Consider the following 23,558-nt stretch of genomic DNA (forward strand, 5'->3'; position numbering starts at 1 on the left):
CTTCATCTCAGCTACAAACTAATCATCATTAGCAGCAGCATCACCACCACCACCACCACCACCACCACCAGTGGCAGCACCATTGGCCATTTAACATCCACTGCTGCACACAGGGCATCTCTAGGCTTGCATTATGGTGTTGAGCAGAACGCGTCCCCACTGTTCCCGTGTGTTTTCTACTATCTTTACCATCTTGGATTAAGAACCGCAAAAGAAGGCTATTTACAGGGAAGAGACCTGGAGATACCACACATTTCACATTACATAATGGATCACGAACTGGCAAAATGACTGATACAATGGGCTCACTTTTTGAACTGTCTTCTATCTTGTGGAAGGATACAGCAGTCAAGCAAAGTTTGAACTTAGGAGTATCAGGAATAAGTAAACTTAAAAAACACTACTGGTCTTGCAGAGCCACTGATAGTGAAACAGTTTTACCTTATTCCCAATTTACTATTGGTAATAAAAAAAAATACCTTCCAATAACAAATTTTCATTACAGCAGGACTCATACTTTTTTAATGGGCCAGGGCAGTTTCCACATTCTCAGAAATTCAGGTTTTGCAGATACAGAATCCACTTGCTTTAAACAGCTCCATTTGACAGCTCCCATCTTGTGCTCTTAATATACTAGCTAATTCTGATCATGATTTATGCTGGCTGATGTTGCCAATTCACATCCATCATTTTGATCGGACCTCACAACTTGAAAAAAATCTGCCTGATCATCAATAGTCTAGACATAAAGCAACCAAACTGTTGAATGCAACATTCAATGAATGTGAATACCATTGTTTATACTGATCTGTAATGCAGTTTTCACAAAAGAGAACATATTAAGATCAGCTGCAGCAATAATGAATAAAGACATCACAATTGCCATTCTTTTGGTTTTCTAAGGACCCTGGTAAGTACGAAACATCACGTTACAGTATTCTTTAATTACAATTCTGTTGTAACTGACAGAACAGAGTGAATGTTTCTTTTTACGAACAAGAAATGCCTAGTATGTAGTAGAGGTCATACAATTTGGAAAAAGATGATGCATATCCACACATAATGTCAAGTTTTACTTGTTACACTTTTGAGTTAAACAAGTTTATGAATGCGGAAAATAAACTTGTGTGAAATACCTACATGACTTGACGATGATTTAATTAATTTAACAGAATGTAAATAATTTAGGAATAAAGGGGACCACTCACCAAACAGCAGAAACATTGAGTCGTTGACAGGCAGACGCAAAAGACAAAGAAAACTTGCTAGCTTTCAAAATGAATCCTTTGTTGAGCTAGAGTATGGGTGTGGGGGCACCCACTTAAAAAAAAAAAACCACCACGCACACGCACACACACACACACACACACACACACACACACAATTCCTTATATTTGGTTGGATTAAACAGAATTACTTCCATGTTGGAAAACCTACTGAAGTGTCAGAATGTGCAACTCATTAGACATCCTAATGGCTGCAAAGCAGAATGAAATGACAAATGGTGAGTTGATCCTTTTTACACGTGAAAGCGCATGTGTACGCTTCTTATGCATGAAATGCTGTGTTTACATTCTCTTGTTTTCAACAGGATAAGCTGCTCTTATACATGATAATGTTGCAAACTCTCAGGAATGATGGAAAAGGGCAAATGTATCTATTTGAACTAAGGGTCTCTTGTCCGTAAATTACAGGAATCAAGTGTTATAAGCAAAAATCATTCCGATACCTATGACAATGGAATACATGTACCAGTACTGTTGTTGCTAAGTTTGTAGGGTAGGTGACTTTTAGAGGTGGTAGTATGGCCTAAAGCAAGAAAAAAAATGCTAGTACACACGAGACCTAAAATGCACTAGGCTATGGGCACTTGTTCCGTAGGAGAGATGAATTTCACAGCAGCGAAGAAGAATAAGTGCTCATACCTCTTAAGATGGCATTTAAGAGCCCATTTTTACTGGACTTTTTTTCTGGTTTCGGTCCATACTACCACCTCTAAAAGCTGCCTACCCTACAGTCTTAGTAACAACAGTTCTGGCACAGTCAGGGGTATCAGAACGATTTTCACATATAACTTTCAGCTCTGTTTCTGGACCAGAATCCCTTACCTCAATTTGATACATTTCCCCTTCTCCAACATCCTTGAAAGTTTGTTGCATCATCACAGAATTACCCTGAACTTAATTCAGAAAGTATTTGTTCACAAATATAGTGTAGCTTAGATCAGTTCTTTCATGGGTTTTGGCTCTGTTTACATTTATTTTATGATAATTCACATCTCTTGGTATTTCAAAAACACTTGGGATGTTAAAATATAACTATTTTGTGAATTAGAAATAAAATGAATTAAAAATAATTATTATTCTTGTGGCACATTTTATGGCAAGAGATGACAGACTTACAAGAATGCAAAAGTGTAAAGTGTTCTCTACATTGCAGCTGTTTTCAAAGGAATAACTGCGACAACCTTACACTTTCTGCAGCTATGACATATATTATGAGGCTACCAGTTCACTTCTAATATACAAGGGACAATCAGAAATTAACACACAATAATAATATTACCAAAAGATTAAATCAGAAATGAACTTATATCTTTTATGTACTTGTCTACATAGTCACTAATGTTCTCAACACATTTCTCCCACCGTGGTACCAGATTCAATATGCCCTGCTCATACACCACCATTTGATTGGAGTACAGCCAGCCATCAGTGGACTGGTGATTTCGTTTCCACATCTGTCACAAAGCGATGGCCGGCCAGGAAGTTCTTCATGGGACAAAACAGAAGAAAGTTTGACAGTGCAAAGTCCGGACTGCATGGTGGATGCTGGAGCACAAACAAGAGCAGCAACATGGTGGACAGTGTTGTCATGAAGAAGTTTTAAACTGTCGGCATTAATGTTGTGGGATTTGTCATGACAGGCATGACTCAACTTGACCAAAGCTTTAGTGTGGGCTGCAGCATTCACAGCAGTCCTGTGTTAAGCAAAGTCCACCAACTCATCTCCCAGAAGTCTGTCACAAGTACTTTCCTAGTAGATTGAGTCACCTTTTTTTTTAACCAGCATGTTTCCACTCCTTAGAGTGTCATGTTTCACTGGCCATTTGCTTGTCTGTCATGTTCTTAGGCACTCAGCAAGAACCAACTTAACAAAATTTCAAATTTCAATGTGTCATGAACAATATACGACACCACATCACAAGAAATGTTGAACTGCTGTGATACGGTTTGCAGGTGCACATGCCACTAGTTGAAAAATGCTACCTCACTGGCTCCTACATTCTGTAGGGTTGCAGCTGTTACCGGTCGGCCAGAGCATGGCAAATCACTAAGGTTCAGACGGCCCTCTTGGAAGAACGCACACAACCTGGAGACATTGCTACAGCCAACACAGTCATCCCCAAAAACACCACGCATATCTCCGTGAATTTCACTCGGTACATGCCCTTTGGCCCCAATATTTAATTTCACTTCACTGCTCTTAACAAGCCGACGACAGCAAAATGTGTGCCATATTTGTTTTGTGGTTCTTCAGGCTTCTCTTGCTACAGATATACATGAAAACAAAATACCCTCTGTAGCACAAACTTCAAACTATATTGTTGTGAAATTTCGACATTCCACCTGCAATACCACAGGAAAAAAAACTGCTGTGCATTACCTTCTGATCCTCTCTTGTACGTGTTAAAAAGGAAGTGGAAATTTCATATATCTTTTGATTTTACCCGAAGAAAAAAATGCCAAATGAAGCTATTTGTGTAAATAACTTGGTATTAAAGAACCAACCAATCGCTGGTCTCAATGACTCACCCTGAAAACACTCTTGGCTGATTAGATGAATGCTCTTAAGTGAACATACTAGCTTAGTATAATAAACTTTCTGTAAGTTACTCAGTGTAAAATACTTACACCTGTTCAACTTTTGGCTCGTATAGTCTAAGAGCTTTTGGTTTCTTCTTTTCAAATATCAGATGGCAGATCTTCTTCACAGACATCTTCTCAATTTTATCACGCAGATTACTAATATCGTCTTTCAGACCAGGGGGGAACTGCTCAGTATTTAGATGATTAATCAGCACTGATACAGGTTTGAATATTTCAGAACTACTGGCTAATGGCTCTAGATTCTGCTGAAATGCATTCAATAATTTTACTGATGTCCAAAGAGCTCGTATTATGAAGTTGTCGTCAATTGCAGCATCCTCCAACAAATCAGAGAGATTCATTTTGTGATTTGTAATGAAGTCCCTGTAATGACAACTCAGTGTAGTTTAATTATGGAAACATACTTCAATGTAAACAGGAAAAATCTCATATGCATTAAAGTGGTGGTACTTACTCTGTCTTAAAATCTTCTGACAGTATTAATAGTCTACTTGCTTCTCCTTTACTTTTGAAAGGTGGAACTGGTCTTACAGACTTGTATGCACTTTTGTCAACAGACAAGTACAACACGCCACAGAGGAAGTTTACAGCAGCTGGTGAGAATCTTTTGGAAAGAACCGAATACTGAAAAAAAATTATGAATAGACATGAATGAAAAGTGGAGTTTCACAACACTGGTCAATCCCCTCAGAATACTGTACGATACTGTACCTCCAGCAAGAGTGTGGTAATAAAAAGACCGGTGGCTACATCTCGTCTACTCTGGATGCGTGATTCCCACAAAATCTGTTCCATGAAGATTATAGTAGGAGTAACGACAGGATGTCTGAAGTCTGATGTGGGGAACAGATGAGACACAAGCTTCAGGAATACTAACTGTAAATGTAATAAAAACAACATATTAATAAATGAAGATATTAATTACAAGAACAGACTATTATTGCAGAAGTTTGGAACTCACTGTGTCACACCCAGGATACGTTCTCTTTGAATTTCGAAAATCTGTCTGCTTTTCTTTGATAACTTCAAGAACACTCTGTCCTGCACTAACTGGTGACATGTGTGTAAGGTCATATATGTGTGGAACCAGTCGATCGAGCACTGAAAAGCACTGTGGTGACTGCTGATCCTGCACACAAGAGAAACCGGTAAATATCATTTATATAAAATTTTAGATTAGTGCATTCTACAGAATTAATCACCATATTTAACAGCAGACATATTATTGAGAAGAGAAAATACTACTAAAAACGCAAATTAAAGTGTCTTGCGCTAAACAGGAAACACATGGGCAACAGTTCTTGCTAGTAAATTATGATGCAAGTCAAAGTACAGTCCAGTACTACTAAAATAGACAAAAATGTCCATTTGGTGCCCTTGTCCAAGTTTGTTTGTTGCTTTAACACACTTCAGAATGAAATAGTTTTTTAATCAATTAGTAAAAATTTTCATTCCAGTTTTTAATAGAAAGACAGTAGACAGGGCAGCATGTGTAACAAGACTATATCATTAGTTTCTATAACAACATAAATACTGAATAGTGGAGCAAAGTATCCTAACATTTTAATGCATTAGCTAATTACATTAATCTAACAATGCAGGAGATAATTATATACAGTAACAGCAATAATATTGAAGCTGAACCTCGTCCGGTATTGCTGAGTCATTAATATGTTGTAACAAGAACTTCAATACTTCCTGAAGTTTCTCTCGGTTTCCCTCTGCCAGACTAGGATGATTGCATTTCAGCATTCGTTCAATGATCACAGTCTGATGGTCCAGTCCCCAATGTGATAACGTGTTTTGAAGATCATCATATGAGTCCGGCACTATAGAAATAAAACAAGTTTACTGGTTATTTGAAATCTATAAACACATAAAAGTGAAATATTACATAAGCAGACACAAACACAGAAACCAATATCATTTTAAATAACAATTTGTAGTCTAAAAATCCCGATTAAAATTGTGAACATTAACTGTAGCCAAGACAAGAGGAGAGGAGGTTGTACTTCCCAAAAACAGGTGTCACAAATTAGGCAAGTAGTAAAGTTAACTATTAATATTCTTATAAATGTCGTAAGGGCAGTCTCCTTCATATACAACACTATGGTGTTTAAAAACCTATTGCACAGTTTGTCAGTCAAAACTCCAGTTTCAGTAATGAGATATGCTGCTACATATTTTCCTACCCACCACGCTCCCATCACAAAGTAGAACCAACACAACACTCAGCTCCAGTATTATCAGCCACTGGGAAGATATGGTGTGCCCGTGGTCTAGGTGTAGTGTTTCTGATCTGTAATCAAAACATTCTGGGTCCTGGTTTGGTCTAGGTATAGTGTTTCTGATCTGTAATCAAAACATTCTGGGTCCTGGTTCGATCCCAGCTTCTGGAAATTTTGAATAAAAATCATTAGCAATAGTGGCTGAAGACTTCCAGTATAAAGTGTAACCCTCATTCTGCCAACGGCCTTCTCAAAGAAGTTGGAAAAGCAGGCAGAGTTTTAGAGCAACCTCTTGCCCTTGGGGTGGGAAACTACCCTTATAGGAAGGAGAATCAGCAATGATCAACATCATGAGTTTCAGCAAGTGGTAGCAAATACACTGTTCAAAAATCACAGGAGGAAAAGGTACACTTGGAAAAGACCAAGAGACACACAGGAAGATTACAGCAGGATTACACCAATCAGACAGAGATTACAAAATTAGATGAAGGATTGTACCATACTCAGGAGCAGAAATAACTCATATCACAATTTAGTGATGACGGAGAATAATCTGAAGTTTAAGAGAAATGTCTGGAACAATCAATATGGAAAGAAGTGGTATATTTAAATACTGAGGAATGAGAAAATGTATTTGGAATGCGATAGATACCGCAATCATGAATACCACATTAGGCAATTCAGTTGAAGAGGAATGGATATCTCTAAAAATGGGCAATCACAGAAGTTGGACAGACAGAAATAGGGACAAGGATAGCAACAGAACACAAACCTTGGGTAGCAGAAGAATTACTTCAACTCATCTACACAAAAGAAGAGTAGAGCAATATAAACCACTTAGGGACAAAATAAACAGGAAGAGGAAGGAAGACAAGGCAAAATAACACCAGGAAAAATGTGAGGAAATCAAAAGAGAAATGATCGTCGGGAAGACTGATTCAGCACACAGAAAAGTAAAAACAACCTTCAGTGAAATTACAGATAATGTTAGCAACACAAAGAGTGTAATGATGATTCTAGTGTCAAATGCAGAGGAGAGACTGATGAATGAAAAGGGCACATGGACAGTCTCTGCGAGGAGGAGGACTTGTCTGACGACATGAAAGATGAAGAAATGGGAGTCAATATGAAAGACATAGTGGGACCAATATCAAAGTCAGAGTTTAGCAGAGCTTTGGAAGATTTCCTATCAAATAAGGCAAAGTGGATAGACAACATTCCTTCAGAATTTTTTAAATAACTGAGGGAAGCGGCAACCAAACAAATGTTCAATCTGACGTGTAGAATCCATGGGACGTGAAAACCTATCATCCACACAATCCCGAAGGTAGCAAGCAAGGGCTGTCAAGTGTGAGACCTCTTGCACTGTCAGCTAGACAAGAAGAGTGGAAAAGAAAACTGAGGATTTGTAAGATGGCAATCAGTTTTGTTTTTGAAAAGGTTAAGGCACCAACAAGGCAGTTGTGATTGAAGCAAAACTTGAGAAAAAAATCATGACACCTTCATAGGATCTGTCTACACAGAAAAAGCATTTGACACTGTAAAATGGTGCAAGATTTTTGAAAACCTGAGAAAAGTAAATGCAAACTTAACATAAAAATTGTTGGCTGCAAATTAGAGGAGATTAAGGAATTTCACTACCTTGGAAGCAAAGTAACACTTGACTGGCAAAGCAAAGGGGACATAAAAAGCAGACTAGCATAGGCAAAGAGAGAATTCTTGGCCAAAAGAAGTATGCTAGTGTCAAAAATCGGCCATAATTTGAGGAAGAAATTTCTGAGAATGAATGTTTGGAGCATAGCATAGTGTGGTAGTGAATCATGGACTGCGAGAAAACTGGAAAGGAAGAGAATCAAAGTATTCTCAGACGTGATGCTATAGAAGGAAATTAGGTAGACTGATAAGTAATGAGGAGGTTCTTCACAAAACTGACAAAGAACAGAACATATGGAAAACATTGACAAGAAGAAGGGAGAGGATGATGGGAAATGTGTTGAGACGTCATGGAATAACTTCAATGGCACTTGAGGAAACTGTAGAGGGAAGACAGAGATTGGAATATATCAAATGAATAACAGGATGTTGGGTGCAAGTGCTATTGAGGATGTAGGCTGCAAGTGCTACTCCGAGGTGTAGAGGTTGGCACAGGGAGGAAGTCGAGGCAAGCCACAGCAAACCAGTCAGATGACTGATGATGCAAAAAAAAGTGTTATCGAGAGTGCAGGCATTACTGAAAAGGCGCCAGGTTTTCAACAGCATCTTCTGATATGCTCTTTAGCACATATTTTTGGATTTTCAGTCAAGGACGACAGTAACAGGATACAGAGGTAATAAATGAAACACTAAAGCAGAAGCACTCTTTAAACTGTTAGTGAGAGAACAGTGCCTCTACCCACTGTATAGATGTCTGGACAGACACCTACATTACTGTTGACTTGCAACACACAATGGGTGACTATTTGCAGTCCTTTAAGATCTCATCATTATTTTCTTTTCTTCAATTGGAAATGTGTATCATTGACAAGTCATACGATATGATACTGCACCAGTCTTTAGACAACCTTTTAAACTCCTCAACAAGTCTCAAGTAATTCACTTAACTTACTCAATATATTCTATATTCATTTTTAAAAGTCCCAAAGGAGCACTCATCTTCTTTTTTATTTCATTTGCACATTTCTAGTAATGTGAAGTTAAAAATCATGCTGTATGTTCTGATGGTTAAATATTGTATTCTAATGTCTATGATTTAATTATGCACTTATACTTGGATACTTACTGAATGAACATTTTTTTCATTTGATGTTTAATTTTTTTAATTTCTGGAAACAGTATTTCATGGCTTTTGGCAGCCACACTGTTGGGCTAATTTCTTGTGTAGCTATTCAATCAACCACCAATGCATTAGACAGACTATAGAAGATGATACTGTATTGACAGCTCATACACCTCACACTGTGACATGATGTGGACACCTAAATCTAACAGATGTCAATATCCCACAAAAATAAAATCAAAAATTAAATTGTTTCTAACTTTTCTTCAAAGATCCTGTGCTTCTACAGCAGCTGATGCCTAGAAATAATACAATACCTCCTTTCTGGTCACATTCTCTTTTATTTTGCCACATTTCTGCCTCCTTCTGTAGTGGCAGTCTTCTCTCTACTTGACTGCCAACTCATCATGAGTATTTTCTACATGATTTACAATATTTTGAAACATGTCCCAAACTGCACTTTGGTTTCTTCCTGTTTCTCTACAGTTCCCAAACTACACAGATAGCTTCCACAAACTTAAGACTGTTCCACCTTAATAACATATTATTAACTTCATATATGCATCTATTGTTGATAGGTACAGTAATTAACCCTATGATTCAACAAATGTACAAATTGCTTTTAACATGCATGTTATTTCAAGCTGAAATTTTTACACAAATTTTGGAGCTGATAACAAGCCTGCAGAATAAAAAAGTAACACAACAATGCGAGAGAAATTCAAAACTAATCTCCTTCCCTCAACATATTTGAAAGTATAAAAGTTTCTTAACTAACGCAGGCACCAATATGCATAGATAATATGTACAGGACATGATCAACCCATCAGTCACCTTTAAATGTATAAGGCAATTCTTCTCTCGCCTTTTCCATCAACTTCTTTCTCTCCATTAAGATGTCCTTGATATTGTTAATATTTTGTTTCACGGTAGACTTCTGTGCACTTGTATGGTTTGGTTGCTGAGAACTGGATTTCTTCTCACTGTTTTTCTTTTCATTGCCTGTAAAAATAGAATATTACTCCAATAGACCAATTCTTTCTTCAACTGTGCAACTGTAGTGGATATTTTATATTCACAGGGTATAAAAGGTGCATAGCTGAAACTTGTTACAATGAAAAGGGCACACAGCTTTACACACTTTTGGTCTTGACTGAGCTAACCTACAGAAACCTCAAACAATTCAGCATACCTTTGGCACTGCTGTCATCATCACTCTCACTGTCTTCTTTCAAGTCTGATAGGTTGTCCTCTTCACTGCTATCACTTGCAACTCTTTCACCATCATCCACATTTGTCTCTTCTTCTTCATCATTATCATCATCATCATCATCATCATCATCGCCACCATCACCACTACCACCAGCATCACTGCCACCACCACAGTCATCATCAACACTACTTTGATTATCATCATTGCAGCCATTACCATTATCTGTGGATACAAAATATAAAAAAGGTGAAAAAGGAACATCTACAGTGAAATGCTGGCTCAAAGGAAATTTATGTCCCACATGGGCAACATAAAAAATTACCAGTTTTCTCTGCAACACCTTCATCACCTTGTAGCTGGAGTTGCCCATCAGCAGTGTAGGTCAACATGGTATCCTGGCCACTCTCAAAGTCAAACCTTTATTTTAAAAAACAAAAATAAAACAAGGTGAATTCCAAATTTTACTCCCGATTTGCTTAAATTATGAAGTAACACATTTAAATATGTTTCTGACACAAAATACATTTTATATAAGAGAAGTGAATGTTCATTAAAGCTTCTGAAAAAAGTTTTCAGCCACCTCAACTTGCCATGACTTTATGCTGGTGTTCTCTGTTCAACAGAGCCTACAATAAAGAAGCGATCAATTTTAAGAGCCACCAATAGCTGCTGATGAAATAAACCCTTGTTGGCTACCAGTTTTGGTCAGCTAATCATCATTATGTAACATTCATTGACAGTATTTAAATCAATCTGCACAGTATTGTTCTTGCCAGAGCACCAAAAAATAAAATGAAGCACCATCTTGTGTCACTGAAACTGCAACAAATAGTAAAATGTAATTTTGCTGCTGACAGCAGTTTCAGTGACACAGGACAGTTTCTCTTTAATTTTAGTAAATTGTAATTTTAATATTGATGGCAGTTTCAGTGGTTCAGGATCTTCTTTTACTATTACTGGAAAATAATTTTACTGTAGACAGCAGTTTCAGTGATGCAGAGTGGGTTTTTTAATTTCGTTTTTTTGATGCCACAGGAAGAACAATAGCCTGAAAGCTGATATAAGTAATTGTATGTTCCGTAATGGTGACTGGTCGAACAAAACCGGGAAGGAATAAAGGCTTAGTCCATTGGCAGTTCTTGGTAGTCCTTACATATGAATTTTTCAAACATTTATGATACACAAAAAATTTATACACATTACGAGACTGTATTTCATGTATATAATATGTGATGAATTGGTTACACATACGATAACAGCAAAATGTCATTTCCATTCTGATGCCAAAAAGGAGTATCTTCTGACCAATGTAGTGTGGTACATACCACACCGGTTCCTGACAACAATGATTTGGAAGACTATAAACATTTCTCCTGTACAGCTCAAACAATTGAAACTCCACATAGGAATATCAACAATGTAGGAAGAAGACAGATACTGTAGCTACTTACTGCAAAGAAGACACATTAAGTTGCAGACAGGTACAATTAAAAGGCACTTACATAAAGCTTTCAGCCATAGCCTTCATCAGCATAAGAGAAACACACACCACTCATACATTGCAAGCAAGCACACCTCATCCACACATGACCACAAACTCTAGCGTCTGGGGACAGTATGCTAGCCAGAGATGCTGGAGTTGGCAGTCAAGTGTGCATGAGGAGTGTTTCTCTTTTGCTGATGACGAATGAGGCCACAAGCTTTATGTAAGTGTTTTTTATTTGTGTCTGTCTGCAACTTAACATGTCTTCTTTACGGTAAGTAACAATCTGTATTTTACTACATTGTTGATACTCCTGTACAGCTGTTTGATTAGATCCAGGTAACGGTGACTGGCTTTGCCAGTCCATGCTAAACTATTGCTCATTACAGACATTCTGAACATCTCTTGTGACGTGGATACTGTATGGTTTGTAACACTGTAGCATTTAATTAAGTCACAATGTTTTCTGCAACTTATCTTTATAAGACTATCTTCTTTTGATCCTAGGAATCATCTTTGATATCTGTTACAAATGTATGTAAGTGCCTTGAATGCTGTATGTAGGTATCAAGTAACTGGAGGTAATCTTTTAGCTGATCAGTCAGCAATGAAAGTTGAACAACATAATGACAATTCCACCTTTTTAAAGTCCCAATGAAGGCTTACACGTGCTATTTTTGTAGCTTAAAAGAACATAATTGAGTTATTTCAATACCAAACACAAGTACATAAGACACATAAGTTAAGACAAAACACAAAAGCAGTAATGCTACGCAATTAACAACTAACTATTCCTGCTCAACTCCATTTTTTAAAATTCAGTGTATTCACAATTGTAAAAAGCCGTCAAACAAACCCATCATCTAAATCATCAGCACTCCGTAGTCGTGAATTTGCAGATGTCAATGTTCCTTTTTCAGATGGATTGAGGCCATGCATTCGTTGTAAGCGTTCAGCTTCCAATTTTTCTAAACGCTCCTTCTCCTCTTTTGCCAGTTCATCTTCTGATTTCAAACGATCTGATGGCTAGAAAACATTAGATCAATTATGTATGTAATTTTGAAGTCATTATGACAATGAGAAATAAGAGTTATGGGTGCTACACGTTAGTAACCAAGCAAATTCTGATCAGCTTTATTTCAGAAGTAAAAATTAATATGTTGATGTGTGTGTGTGTGTGTGTGTGTGTTTTCCATCTGTGAAGAAAGCCTTGTTGGCTGAAAGCTCATTTTCTGACAGTCTTTCTGTTGTGCCTATTTGCAAATCAGCATCTCCACTGTATGGTAAATATGGTAATGTACAGACAGATTGCTTGTCTCCACATACCTTTCCACGCGCTTCAAATATGAGTTGCTTCATTACTGTATCATATGAATCAGGTTTAGAAACTTCTTCATTGTTGACTAATGCAGCTCCAGTTTTTACGGTTGTTACTATGGGAAGAAGATCTTTCCATTCACTGTCCAGCTTCTCGGTGAGCTCAATTGTTTGTTCCCTGTTCCTTTGCTTCTCAGCTTTGCGTTTCTTTGATTCAGCTATAAGTTCTTCAATTAAATCCTTCCTAGTTCTTTTGTTTTCATCAGCTTTCTTCAAAACACCACCACCAAAATGAGCATCTTCTACAAAATTAGCTGTAACAATATAATGAAGACATTTTCAATCTATTTACAGTAATCTACTACATTAAGTCATTTTGTATGTAAGTGCATAAAAAGATGAGACAAAAGTATCAATGAGCAGTCCAAACATTAAGCAACCATCACATATAACTCTGCATCAGCATATTCTCTTCAAGAACTGATTGTGGTTCACTACAGCTTGACACCAAGTAGGACCACAAATGCCAGTGGTCTGACATAAGTAAAAAAAGCACCAGACCTGTGCATTATGACGACCTAGCCATTTTAGAAATTGAGCCATGTGACCACACACAATACATAGTGAACTACTGTACAATTCTATCATACAAAGCAATAGTGCTACTCAATATGCAATGAATACTTTTTAAATTTCTTCCATTTAATTATTTGTGTTTTAGTAAGAGAAGTCTTTTTTAATTATTAAAGTGTAAGGTCTTGGGTTGTACTAAAATTTTAAGGGTTTTGTATGTATTTCTAAACCTTTTAGTGGCAGCAAGTTGGGTAATTGGAATAAACTATAAATGTTTAATAAAAGACAAATTAGAGGTACCGGAAAGGTAAAGATCACCACTTTTAGCACGTTAGGGACCTGCCATAACTAAAGTGGAATTTATTACGAGTAAAGGAGATGACTCACCAAAAGGCAGAAGTGCTACGTCATTGACAGATACACAAACAAAAGGTACAGAACTTAGCTAGCTTGTCCTTATCCCTGCCCCAGTAGCTATTTCGTGTCAGCTAGTTGTGTGCTACCATCTCACACCCTAGCCTGTAAAATTGAGTACCCAGGGGTTTGCCACTTGCCCCCTCTATCTGCACCCCTAGCTAGCCCATATATGGCTCCCCACTCTTCCACGAGCAGCTAGAGACATTTCCCCTCCAACCCCCTCTCTGCCTCCCACTTCTCTCCATCCCTCACTCACTCCCTCCTGGCACCATCACCTCACCCCAGTACACTCATCTTGCACCAGGAAAGAGTTACCAGTCGACTGAGCACAATGTAGGGAGACAAATGTGTGTGTGTGTGTGTGTGTGTGTGTGTGTGTGTGTGTGTGAGAGAGAGAGAGAGAGAGAGAGAGAGAGAGAGAGAGAGAGAGAGAGCGCGCGCGTGCTCGCTCCTACAAGCTTGGAAAAGGAATTTCATTCCTAAAGCTAGCTACGCTCTGTACCTTTTGTTTGTGTACCTGTCGACAACGCAGTGCTTCTGCCTTTTGGTGAGACATCTCCTTTATTCCTAAATAATTCGTAATTCTCAACCAAAACTATCCATACACTATTAAAGTGGAGTTAAAATCACCATCAATTAGGGACATATGAATCACTGGCACAAATGTAAAGAGCACTGAGAAATTAGACAGAGCAAATACCAAGTTCCAACATTAGGTACTAAGAGATGTAGCATAGTGGCACAACTCGCAATGCCCCGTGCAACAGCTGTAAACTGAATAGAATTTCCCACATTGTCATAAAAGAAATAATATTGCGTAACTGACTTTTTCGATTCAAGTACACAGTTCAAATGGCACTGGAATTAATACAAAAGTAATTCAAATTCGTGCTATTAAGCTAGCGCTACTGTGGAACTTAACAGACTTGAAGGGTGGAGTTGGTTGGTGCTACAAGTTTATGAAGTGTCGTGGACTTAGCACGCAAACCAAAACCAAAATATCTTAGAAAATGCCACAAGAGCATGAAGAGGAAAAATATTATCTTTCCATCACTTTATTATTTAACACCAAAAGCAAAGCAATGTGGAACTATGCCAAACAACGAGTACAGACCAAACTCCTCTGACATTTGATTGTCGAGTAACAGAACTGTTGCCATGAAAGGTGCTAGAACTGTATTGATAACAAGTGGACAGTACTAAACCTAATCCAGTGATCATTTTCAAGTGATAAAGTCACAATCTTATGAAATATAGCAAGGCAGTGGTGTTCACATCAATGACAAGGGCTGGATGGATGTGGCTGGTATGAAATTATGAACTAACAGAGTGCAGGAAAGAAGGAAGGTGCTTAATTGAAGTTTTTTCTTCTTTTGCTATATTAGTTTAGTAGTCAATTGAAAAATTCTGTGAAAGAGAAATTGAGACAGGAAAATACAGAAGCTTGCTGTTATTTAGAGAGGACAGACTTGACAATTGCAATCTCCTGATGTCTCGATAAATAAACTATTTAAAGTGTATATGAGTGAGGAGTGGAACAAAGGGATGACGAGTGAAACCCAACATGAATTCACTCGGAAGGGACCTTTAAAACAACCTACAATCAAACACGTGTGTCACTGGATAAAACAGTTGACTGAGAGAAGACATTATTGTTAAATATTTCAAGAAGTGTGGCATAGGTAATGTTATCAATGGCAGTAAAGACCATCTTATATATGAAGAGGACAACAATGATGACAAAGAGGAGGAAAGGCGGCAGAAGAAGAAGAAGAAGAAGAAGAAGACGAAAAAGGAAGTTCAAATGACAATTTTCAGGGATTTTAAAGGTCAGTTTGGTTTTATAAACTAAGAACTTTTTCTGTCTGGCTTTTAAACCTAATAATGGAACTATGGTGCATCCTATAGTCCATAGTGTCTTATAGTTCATAAAATATGGTACTCACGGGGACTGCTGTCCTTGCGAGTGTCTCTCATAACCAACAACAATGCCACATATGATTCAAGACCACATTCCATATATAGTCGGCCTCACAGCTCATCTGTTCAGGCATTTAAGGCCAGTGACAACAACTATTGATCATTCACTTTTTGTCCACCTATATAGAAGACAGCGAGCACTCATCAGACAAACTTACCAGCTGATAATGGTCACTATAACTCCAAACAGGATGTTACTAGTTGGTTACATACTTCAGTTCAGCTTGCAGTCGTCATCTCCCAAACTGAGCTCATCAGTCTTATGGGACTGGGAACATATTGGTTATTCTAAACAAATGTAAAATTGTAAAATGGTCACACGATTTAATGTGTATCAGTATAGTCTTGACAGAGTAGAGGTAGAAACATGTTAAGGACTTTTGAATGTGTATGAAGTTTCAAATTGAGCCTACAATACAGACCCAATGGTGGCAGAAGCTATAAAACAGCTGCAAGGATTGCTCCAGCATTTGGCCGAGCAGCAGGCACAGCAGCAACAACTACAAGATCAACTTGACACATGCCATAACCAGATGTATCAGCTACTTCATAGCACAGAATCCACAGCTCCCAGTGTTCCAGCATTCCAAACCAGCAAAAGAGGATCAGTAGTCATAACTGAAGTGACAAATTTAGCATTCTGAATTGTGTAATATAATGAACTCATTGAGTCTGTATGCAATTTTTTTTCATTCCTGGGTTGATCTGTGAAGAAATTTTGTGCTATTGCAGAGTCATTAAAATTTCAAGAAAAATGTTACTATTAGAGTCTTATTTTCAGAATCAGACTTAGATGGTTGAACTCGTGCTTAATTTTTCTGCAGTAGCGTAATGAAACAGAACAACTGTGTGAGGCTTAGATAGCAGAGAAGTCTACATCATCAGCCACAAATGAGCCTCTACATGCCAGGAATGCCATGTTTTCTATGCTGGTTCATTGATTTGTGATGTACTTGGAATGCACACAAGTCTGGCTCGAGATATTAAGGGACTCATCATTAGAAGAAATGCTTACAACAGGTCAGGCCTATGAAATAGCAAAGTCATCCAACAGTCAATGACAACAACAAACTGAAATAGTGGAATTGCATTTGGTGTAATAATGTCTCATGTCCGAATGGTTTACATAACCCTGAGTGGCACAGTTTTTTAATTCTTCACTTCTGTGTGTGACCTATCACAATCAGAGCCACATATCAAGTGTCTATAGCAAACAGTAAAACAGACACTTGTCCACCTCCATAGCTGAATGGTCAGTGTGTTTGACTGTCAAGCAGAAAACCCAATTTCATTTCCCTGTACTGTCAGGGAGTTTTCCTTAGTGGGAGAATGGGAACAGGTTCCATTCAGCCTCATGATGGCAACTGAGAGGCTACTTGAATGAGAAACAGTGACTCCAAGGTCTTGGAAGCTGACAACAGCAGAGAAAGCAGTGTACTGGCTAGATGCCCCTCCACACTGCACCTAAATGATGCCAATGGCAAAGGATAACACGGCAGCCAGACAGCACTGAATGATCCACCAGGGCTGGAGTGTAGAACTCTTCAGTGGAAGGGGAGAGGGGGAGGAAAAAAAACTGGTGCAGTTCTCATCACATATGGAAATAAAACATGTTCACAATACATAACTACTCTTAGGCCAATAGTCTTCACAAACTGTGCATAATAGTATTACTCAACGAAAAGTGGTATTCCAACAAACAGCATCTGCATTAACATAAACACTATAAATTAGTCTCACCACTGTTGACAGTAGCAAAGCTTTGTTTGGTATTATTTTGTAAACATACCATTCCAATCAAAGCCCTGTTTGTGGCCAACACCACGTACAAACAAGTGTCTTGTATCGCAATGTTTTAGTAGTGACACAAAATGCAGTAGCCATTTTTTTCCTCAATGCTTTCACTATTTTTGGGCTCATTATCCAAAACACTGTTAACCTCAGATTACACAACACCATCTACATAAACCTCCTTTCTTTTTTTTTGCGAGCAGTTTGAAGTGCTCATCATACTGGAGTCAACAGCAACGCCAAAATTTTATAGTTGGGCAGGTAATATTTGCTATCAAGAATTAAATTTAGTACAAACCAGATCAGCAGGTTCATCATGAAGCCTTTGAACTAGTAACCTCCTATAGTTCAACTATGCCTCTAATGGTAATTAAGAAACCTAATGGCAACGAATCACGGACTGTGGGAAAACTGGAAAACAAGAGAACTAAAGTGATTTGAGATGTGGCGCTACAGAAGAATGCTGAAAATTAGGTAGACTCGTAAGATAAGGAATGAGGAGGTTCTCCGCAGAATTGTTGCAGAAAGGAACTCGTGAAATACCTGGAAGAAAGGCAACATTCTTTTCTTGAAACACTAGCAAGAACATTTAAAAAAATCAGCATTTGCAGCTGACTGCAGAGCACTTCTACTGCCACCAATCTACATTTCTTATAAAGACCACGAAGACAAGGTAAGAGAAATTAGGGTTTGTATGGAAGCATGCAGATAGTCACTTTTCCCTCACTCTGTTAGTTTGTGGAATGGGAAAGGGAATGCCTAGTAATGGTTCCAGGAACCCTTCACCAAGCAGCATATGCCACTTGTGGAGTATGTATGTATGTAGATGTATCCGATTGGGCTTGATTATAATGTTGGCATCATTAGCAAAGATAACTTCATATTGTGAAGACATTGTTTTATTGTCTGTAGTCTGTGGGTTTCTTAATGCATCACTCTCCATGCTTCCACTTAGGCAGGATGACCTCTGATACCATAATATTTTAGCTTCTCCTGAAAAATAGCATGAACTCCACAATCAAATGCTTTTGAAAAGCCACAGAAAATACCAGCTGGCAATAGTTTGTAAACTGAAGAACAGCATGCTCTGTGGTGAGACCCTTTTGAAATCCAACATAAGACTAAGTATCTTACTTTCAGTGTGGTGTGTTATGCTTCTTGCATGTACAATCTTTTTCCATATCTTCAAGGAGGAGGAAAGTAGTGAGATGTGATGGAAATCATTACTATCTGTTTTACTGCCATTCTTGTAAAGGGAACATATGGATACTGACAAAATTGGTTTTAACTAATGCAAAGAAGTGTATCCTAACTAATTTACCAGCTTACCATCTAGCTTCCCTGGCTCATCTTCTTCATCACTAGTTCGAGGATCATCAAATTTCTCTATTTCACTGAGAGTTTGTCCTCGGTGGGTCAAAACTTCATCATCTGCTAGATTAAAAATTGATTTCTGTATGTAAAACAGAATCAATATATTACAATATTACAATGGAAAGGGCTGTTAACAAACAAAAATGCTACAAATGTTTTCCTAAGTTTCCTGCACATTTTGTCTTAATAGAGGTTTAACTAAAGGACAGAATGATGACAAAATCATAAACTTTAAATTATTAATACACATATGCCACTTCTCTACATTTACATCTACAATCTCACCTTTGAAGAAAGTTTCATTTTCAATAACCCCAGATTAAAATGGCTATTGCACAAAGCACCCAAAACCCAATTTTGTTCAGGCTGACGATTGTAACTTTGTATTTGGGTTGTAATTTAAATTATTTTATCATTTACTCATGTACTTTACAAGCATAATGAGATAATCATTTCCAGAAATATAGTAAAATGCATGCAGTAACATATTACAAACCTTTCTATGCATCCTCATTTTTTCTGCAGCAAACCTCGCCATTATTTTGTCTTCTGCTGTCATTGCAGTATTTCGTTCTCCTATTCTATGGTCAAAGAATTTATTTGCTTTGTCCTTGCCACGATACTCTTGCAGCAGAGTAGATTTTCTCTGGGAACATACAAAAAAGTTCAGAGAAGTTAAAAAAAAAAACAAAGTTTAGCCTTTCTTTGGACTCACATTTGTGGTCAATTACAACATTTTAGTATTGTTTTATGCAAAGTAATTATTAAGACATGAAGAAATCAACAACATTAGCTGCTAGAGGCACTAATGTAAATCAAGGTGAGGACGACCAACTGATCACTTCAGTGCAGAGGCACACCACACTCAAACTCTTATGAGAATTGGTGAAATGCCACAAGTAACGAGGATAATGGGCAAGGCACACTATGTTAGTAGTGTGTAAATAAGTTGAGAATTTGGATCTGATGGGAGGCAACCTAGGGCAGTCCATACAGTTGTGCTGACCACTGTATGTGGATGGCCTAGTGGCCAGTGCATCTGCCTCGTGAGCAGGAAACCCAGATTCAAATCCTGGTCCCGCACAAATTTTCAACTTTCTCTATTCATTTATATCAATGCCCATTAGCAGCTGATGTAATTAATTCATTTGTATTTTGATTCATAATACCTGCAAGATCAAAATGTAGACATGTCTGAAAGAACGGACACGACATATATAAAAGTAAGTATTACTGCAGATATCCATGTAAGTGCAAACCTCTAGCCACCTATGTGTCTTTCAGATTGGTTGGCAGATTTTCACTTCAAATTACTGCATCAAATGGCCACCACCCACCTCTCCTTGAAATCCATCATGTCGAACAGGTGTACTCTTATTGGAACATTTTTCAGTGTTCAGGATCTGCTGGCATAGTTGGGCATCAGCCATAGGTGAGACTTTGCATTCAGCAGAGGGCATGCAGCAAGCTGTCCCTGAAATCTTGTCACAGGGTGCTGAGATAAAACCTTAGTATTCTGCAATGCAGCACTGGGCTGGGTTTTCACATGCAGAGGCACAACACTGCACCTCCACAGCCACCTATGTGACTTGTGATGGACTGATTCACAACATGGCTGGCCAGAGTGACTATAAATTCTCCCCACTCAACCAAGTGCAGCACTTGTTCCTGGACTTTCGACCCCAGCTGGTGCCATGACAGTCTGCATACCACCTGATGGTCCAATGTGGGGCCAAGCAGCTTCAATCTCACCAAGCAGCATCATCAGCTACACAAAGCAGCCGGTATACAAACCGCTGGCTAGACCCAACTGTTCCAGGTCCTGACACTCCGAGGGCCCTGGGTTTTGTGTCAGGTTTCTGCATGCCCGACTGGCTGTTTGAAGCCGCCAGCAGTCCAGGGTAAGCTTGCCAACTGCCATGATGATGCCATCTTTGCTATTTCGCTGTGGCAGCACCCAGCTGCTTCTGTGTCTGCACATGCATTGTGGTGCCATGTGCACTGCCAGTGTTATGATGAAGTAGCTGCTGCTGCCTTGATGATTACAGGCACCACCAGGATATAAACAGTGACTTCTCGTATCAAAGTCATCCCAAATAAGGAATGTTGATACTGATTGAGTTTTCCTGACTCCACCCACACTGTGACGTTGGTAGAACATAACCCATAGTTCCCACATGAGCCATTCTGGGGCAGGAGCAGACTACTTGGCTATAAATGGAGTTGACTGCCACAATTAGTTAGTCTCCTGAGATGCACTTCCTCTGCCTTGAACCAGCAGGACACAAAGCTTATTAAATGCTACAGATGAAGCAAGCATCATCTGTATAAATGTAGATACAAATCACCAAACAATGTCGGAAAATAACTACACAGCCACTAGACACAGTTCACAAATAACTTGTCATTTCTTGAAATGTTGCTGGGAACAGCTCAGTGAGATTCCCACCTCACACATAAAAATTGTACCAGAGAAGGCAGTATACAATTATGAAGCAAGTATGTAAATGTGTTTTACACTTTTACAAAAGCAGCAGTGACAAATAGGAGTAATGATCTCTCATACGCTTTGTATAATCAGAGCTGCTTCTTCTTCTTCTTTCTTCTCTTTTCCAGTTTTTTTCTATGGGGCCAGTATTATTACATGGGTTTTGGCATTGTTAGTAATAGTTGGTGGCCAGATGCCCTTCCTGAAGCCAGAACTCTGCCCAGCACAGAATTTGTGTACCTCAGTTGTCTGTGTCCAGAGTAAATCATGTGTTCAATTGTGAGCACTGCCTAAACATCTGTGTGGCAAGTATCTGAGAGGTGGGTCACAAGTACCTACTATTTGCATACTTGGATGTAGGACAGTGTCTAAAAAAGACATCCAGGCTGGCCAGCTCATCTGTCAAGGCAGATCTGATCTGGGGCAGTCTCATCTCTCTGAATCCCAGAACCATTGCACTCACGTGCTCAGCTTTCCAGGCGGGTCATATTAAAAACCTAAATCTATAAATCACAACCTACTAAAATCCAGTACTTCTACAGCCAAGTTGATCCCTGACAGCTGCAGTGGGCTGGGCGTGGCAGCTTCACGGGACTACCTCAACAAATACTGTAAAGCAATTTTGGAAACGTCTCTATGACAATCCCTCAGTGTTGTCAGAGGTATGGAGAGGGCTACTATTTTTACCTGCGGCTATTAGCGCTTCACAGCTGAAAGAATACAACAGTGTTGCAAGCTATCTAGGATCTTCTTAGCCTTCTCGAGTATATGTAATTTTTGAAAACTTGCATCGCATTGACTGGAAGCAAGTTCCAATGATTCTATGGTATGAAAGAATAATCTTTTTTTTTTCCTTTTTTTGAGGAGATCACCAGTAGTTTGTATGGTTATATGCCACCCATCATAAAGTCTTCTTATATGCCTAACTCTTCACTTCAGAGTGGCAATGACATCCCTAATTATTTCTTAGGTATCCCAACTGGTGGAAAAATGCTTGTGTCAGACCACAAAAAGGTGAATATTTCTAACAGAAAAATGGGGAAACAACTGCCTCAATTCTCATTCTGCCTTCCTCTCAAAAATTTTGGCATGTGAACATATTCGCACTCTTTTAACATAGAATACTCTAAATCCTTTTACTCAGTCCCTCTTTGTAGTTAAGATTTCATACTCAGCTTCTCATCTCACTGCCACTGTCTGTGAATGTCTCTCTCCCACTGTCTCCTTTTTCTCCCATTGTTTTACAGTATATCTCACTGTCTCCTGTCTCACTTACACTGTCTCCTTTTGTCTTCTTTCCCATTGCTACTGGCTCCACCATACCTTGGCAGGTTGAAAATTCTGCGGGGTACAACTTACATTTTCACCTATATCCACATGTTTCAAATTTTGGTCCAAAATGCACCCTCCCTTATACCTACATGGATCCAGACCCCCCAAGCCTATGTATGGTCCCCACTCATCTGTATGTTTTATTTCCGCTGTCTCTTCACTGGTCATTCCATGTCAAATTAATGACACTCATTGTCTTACACTTTGATATAACTTAGTATATTTATTCCTATTATGGATCTAATTAAAGAACCAAAATATTTCTGCCTAGTCTCATACTGTTTATATCTTACAGACTGTTAATTGTTTTTAATTTGACAGACTTTGGTTGTCGGGTGAAGTAAATACAGTGTGTTCAAATATATATTTTATTTCTTCCTTATTTACCAATAAATACCAATAAAATTTCATTTATGTATGCACAAACATGTTAAAGAGTTCAGAGAAATGTGAAATAACATCATGAAACTTCACATGGTCACGAAAAAAAATCATTAATTGCAGTTTCCAATTTTTCTTTAAAGCGAACACAGAGACCCACTCTGCAAGCCATCATCTGGTGCATGTGGAGTGTAACTTATAGCATAGCTAGTCATTTCCTTTCTCATACAAGTGCAGATGGAGCAAGAGAAAAACAAGTGTCTATATGCCACTGTATGATGCCTAATTTCTCTTATCTTATCTTCATGGCCCTTA

At 38.4% G+C, this 23,558-nt stretch overlaps 1 protein-coding gene across 2 annotated transcripts in view; it reads right to left on the minus strand.

Annotated features, from left to right (window-relative positions):
* LOC124787940 (nucleolar protein 14 homolog) overlaps positions 1-23,558 on the minus strand; it is a 54,115-nt gene that overhangs the window by 16,450 nt on the left and 14,107 nt on the right. For both annotated transcript variants that reach the window (XR_007016036.1, XM_047254937.1), the window contains exons 2-13: positions 19,539-19,688; positions 18,998-19,121; positions 12,917-13,221; positions 12,447-12,616; positions 10,430-10,524; positions 10,087-10,329; positions 9,729-9,896; positions 5,535-5,719; positions 4,852-5,019; positions 4,602-4,766; positions 4,345-4,514; positions 3,915-4,253 (exon numbers count right to left, since the gene is read on the minus strand). Coding sequence is in view for 1 of the 2 variants with exons in the window: in XM_047254937.1 (XP_047110893.1) it covers positions 3,915-4,253; positions 4,345-4,514; positions 4,602-4,766; positions 4,852-5,019; positions 5,535-5,719; positions 9,729-9,896; positions 10,087-10,329; positions 10,430-10,524; positions 12,447-12,616; positions 12,917-13,221; positions 18,998-19,121; positions 19,539-19,688 (2,282 nt within the window). In the remaining variant the exon portion in view is untranslated. The remainder of the gene's footprint in view (positions 1-3,914; positions 4,254-4,344; positions 4,515-4,601; positions 4,767-4,851; positions 5,020-5,534; positions 5,720-9,728; positions 9,897-10,086; positions 10,330-10,429; positions 10,525-12,446; positions 12,617-12,916; positions 13,222-18,997; positions 19,122-19,538; positions 19,689-23,558) is intronic.

The sequence above is a fragment of the Schistocerca piceifrons genome, chromosome 3 (genome assembly GCF_021461385.2).
Source record: "Schistocerca piceifrons isolate TAMUIC-IGC-003096 chromosome 3, iqSchPice1.1, whole genome shotgun sequence".
Taxonomy (NCBI): Eukaryota; Metazoa; Arthropoda; class Insecta; order Orthoptera; family Acrididae; genus Schistocerca; species Schistocerca piceifrons.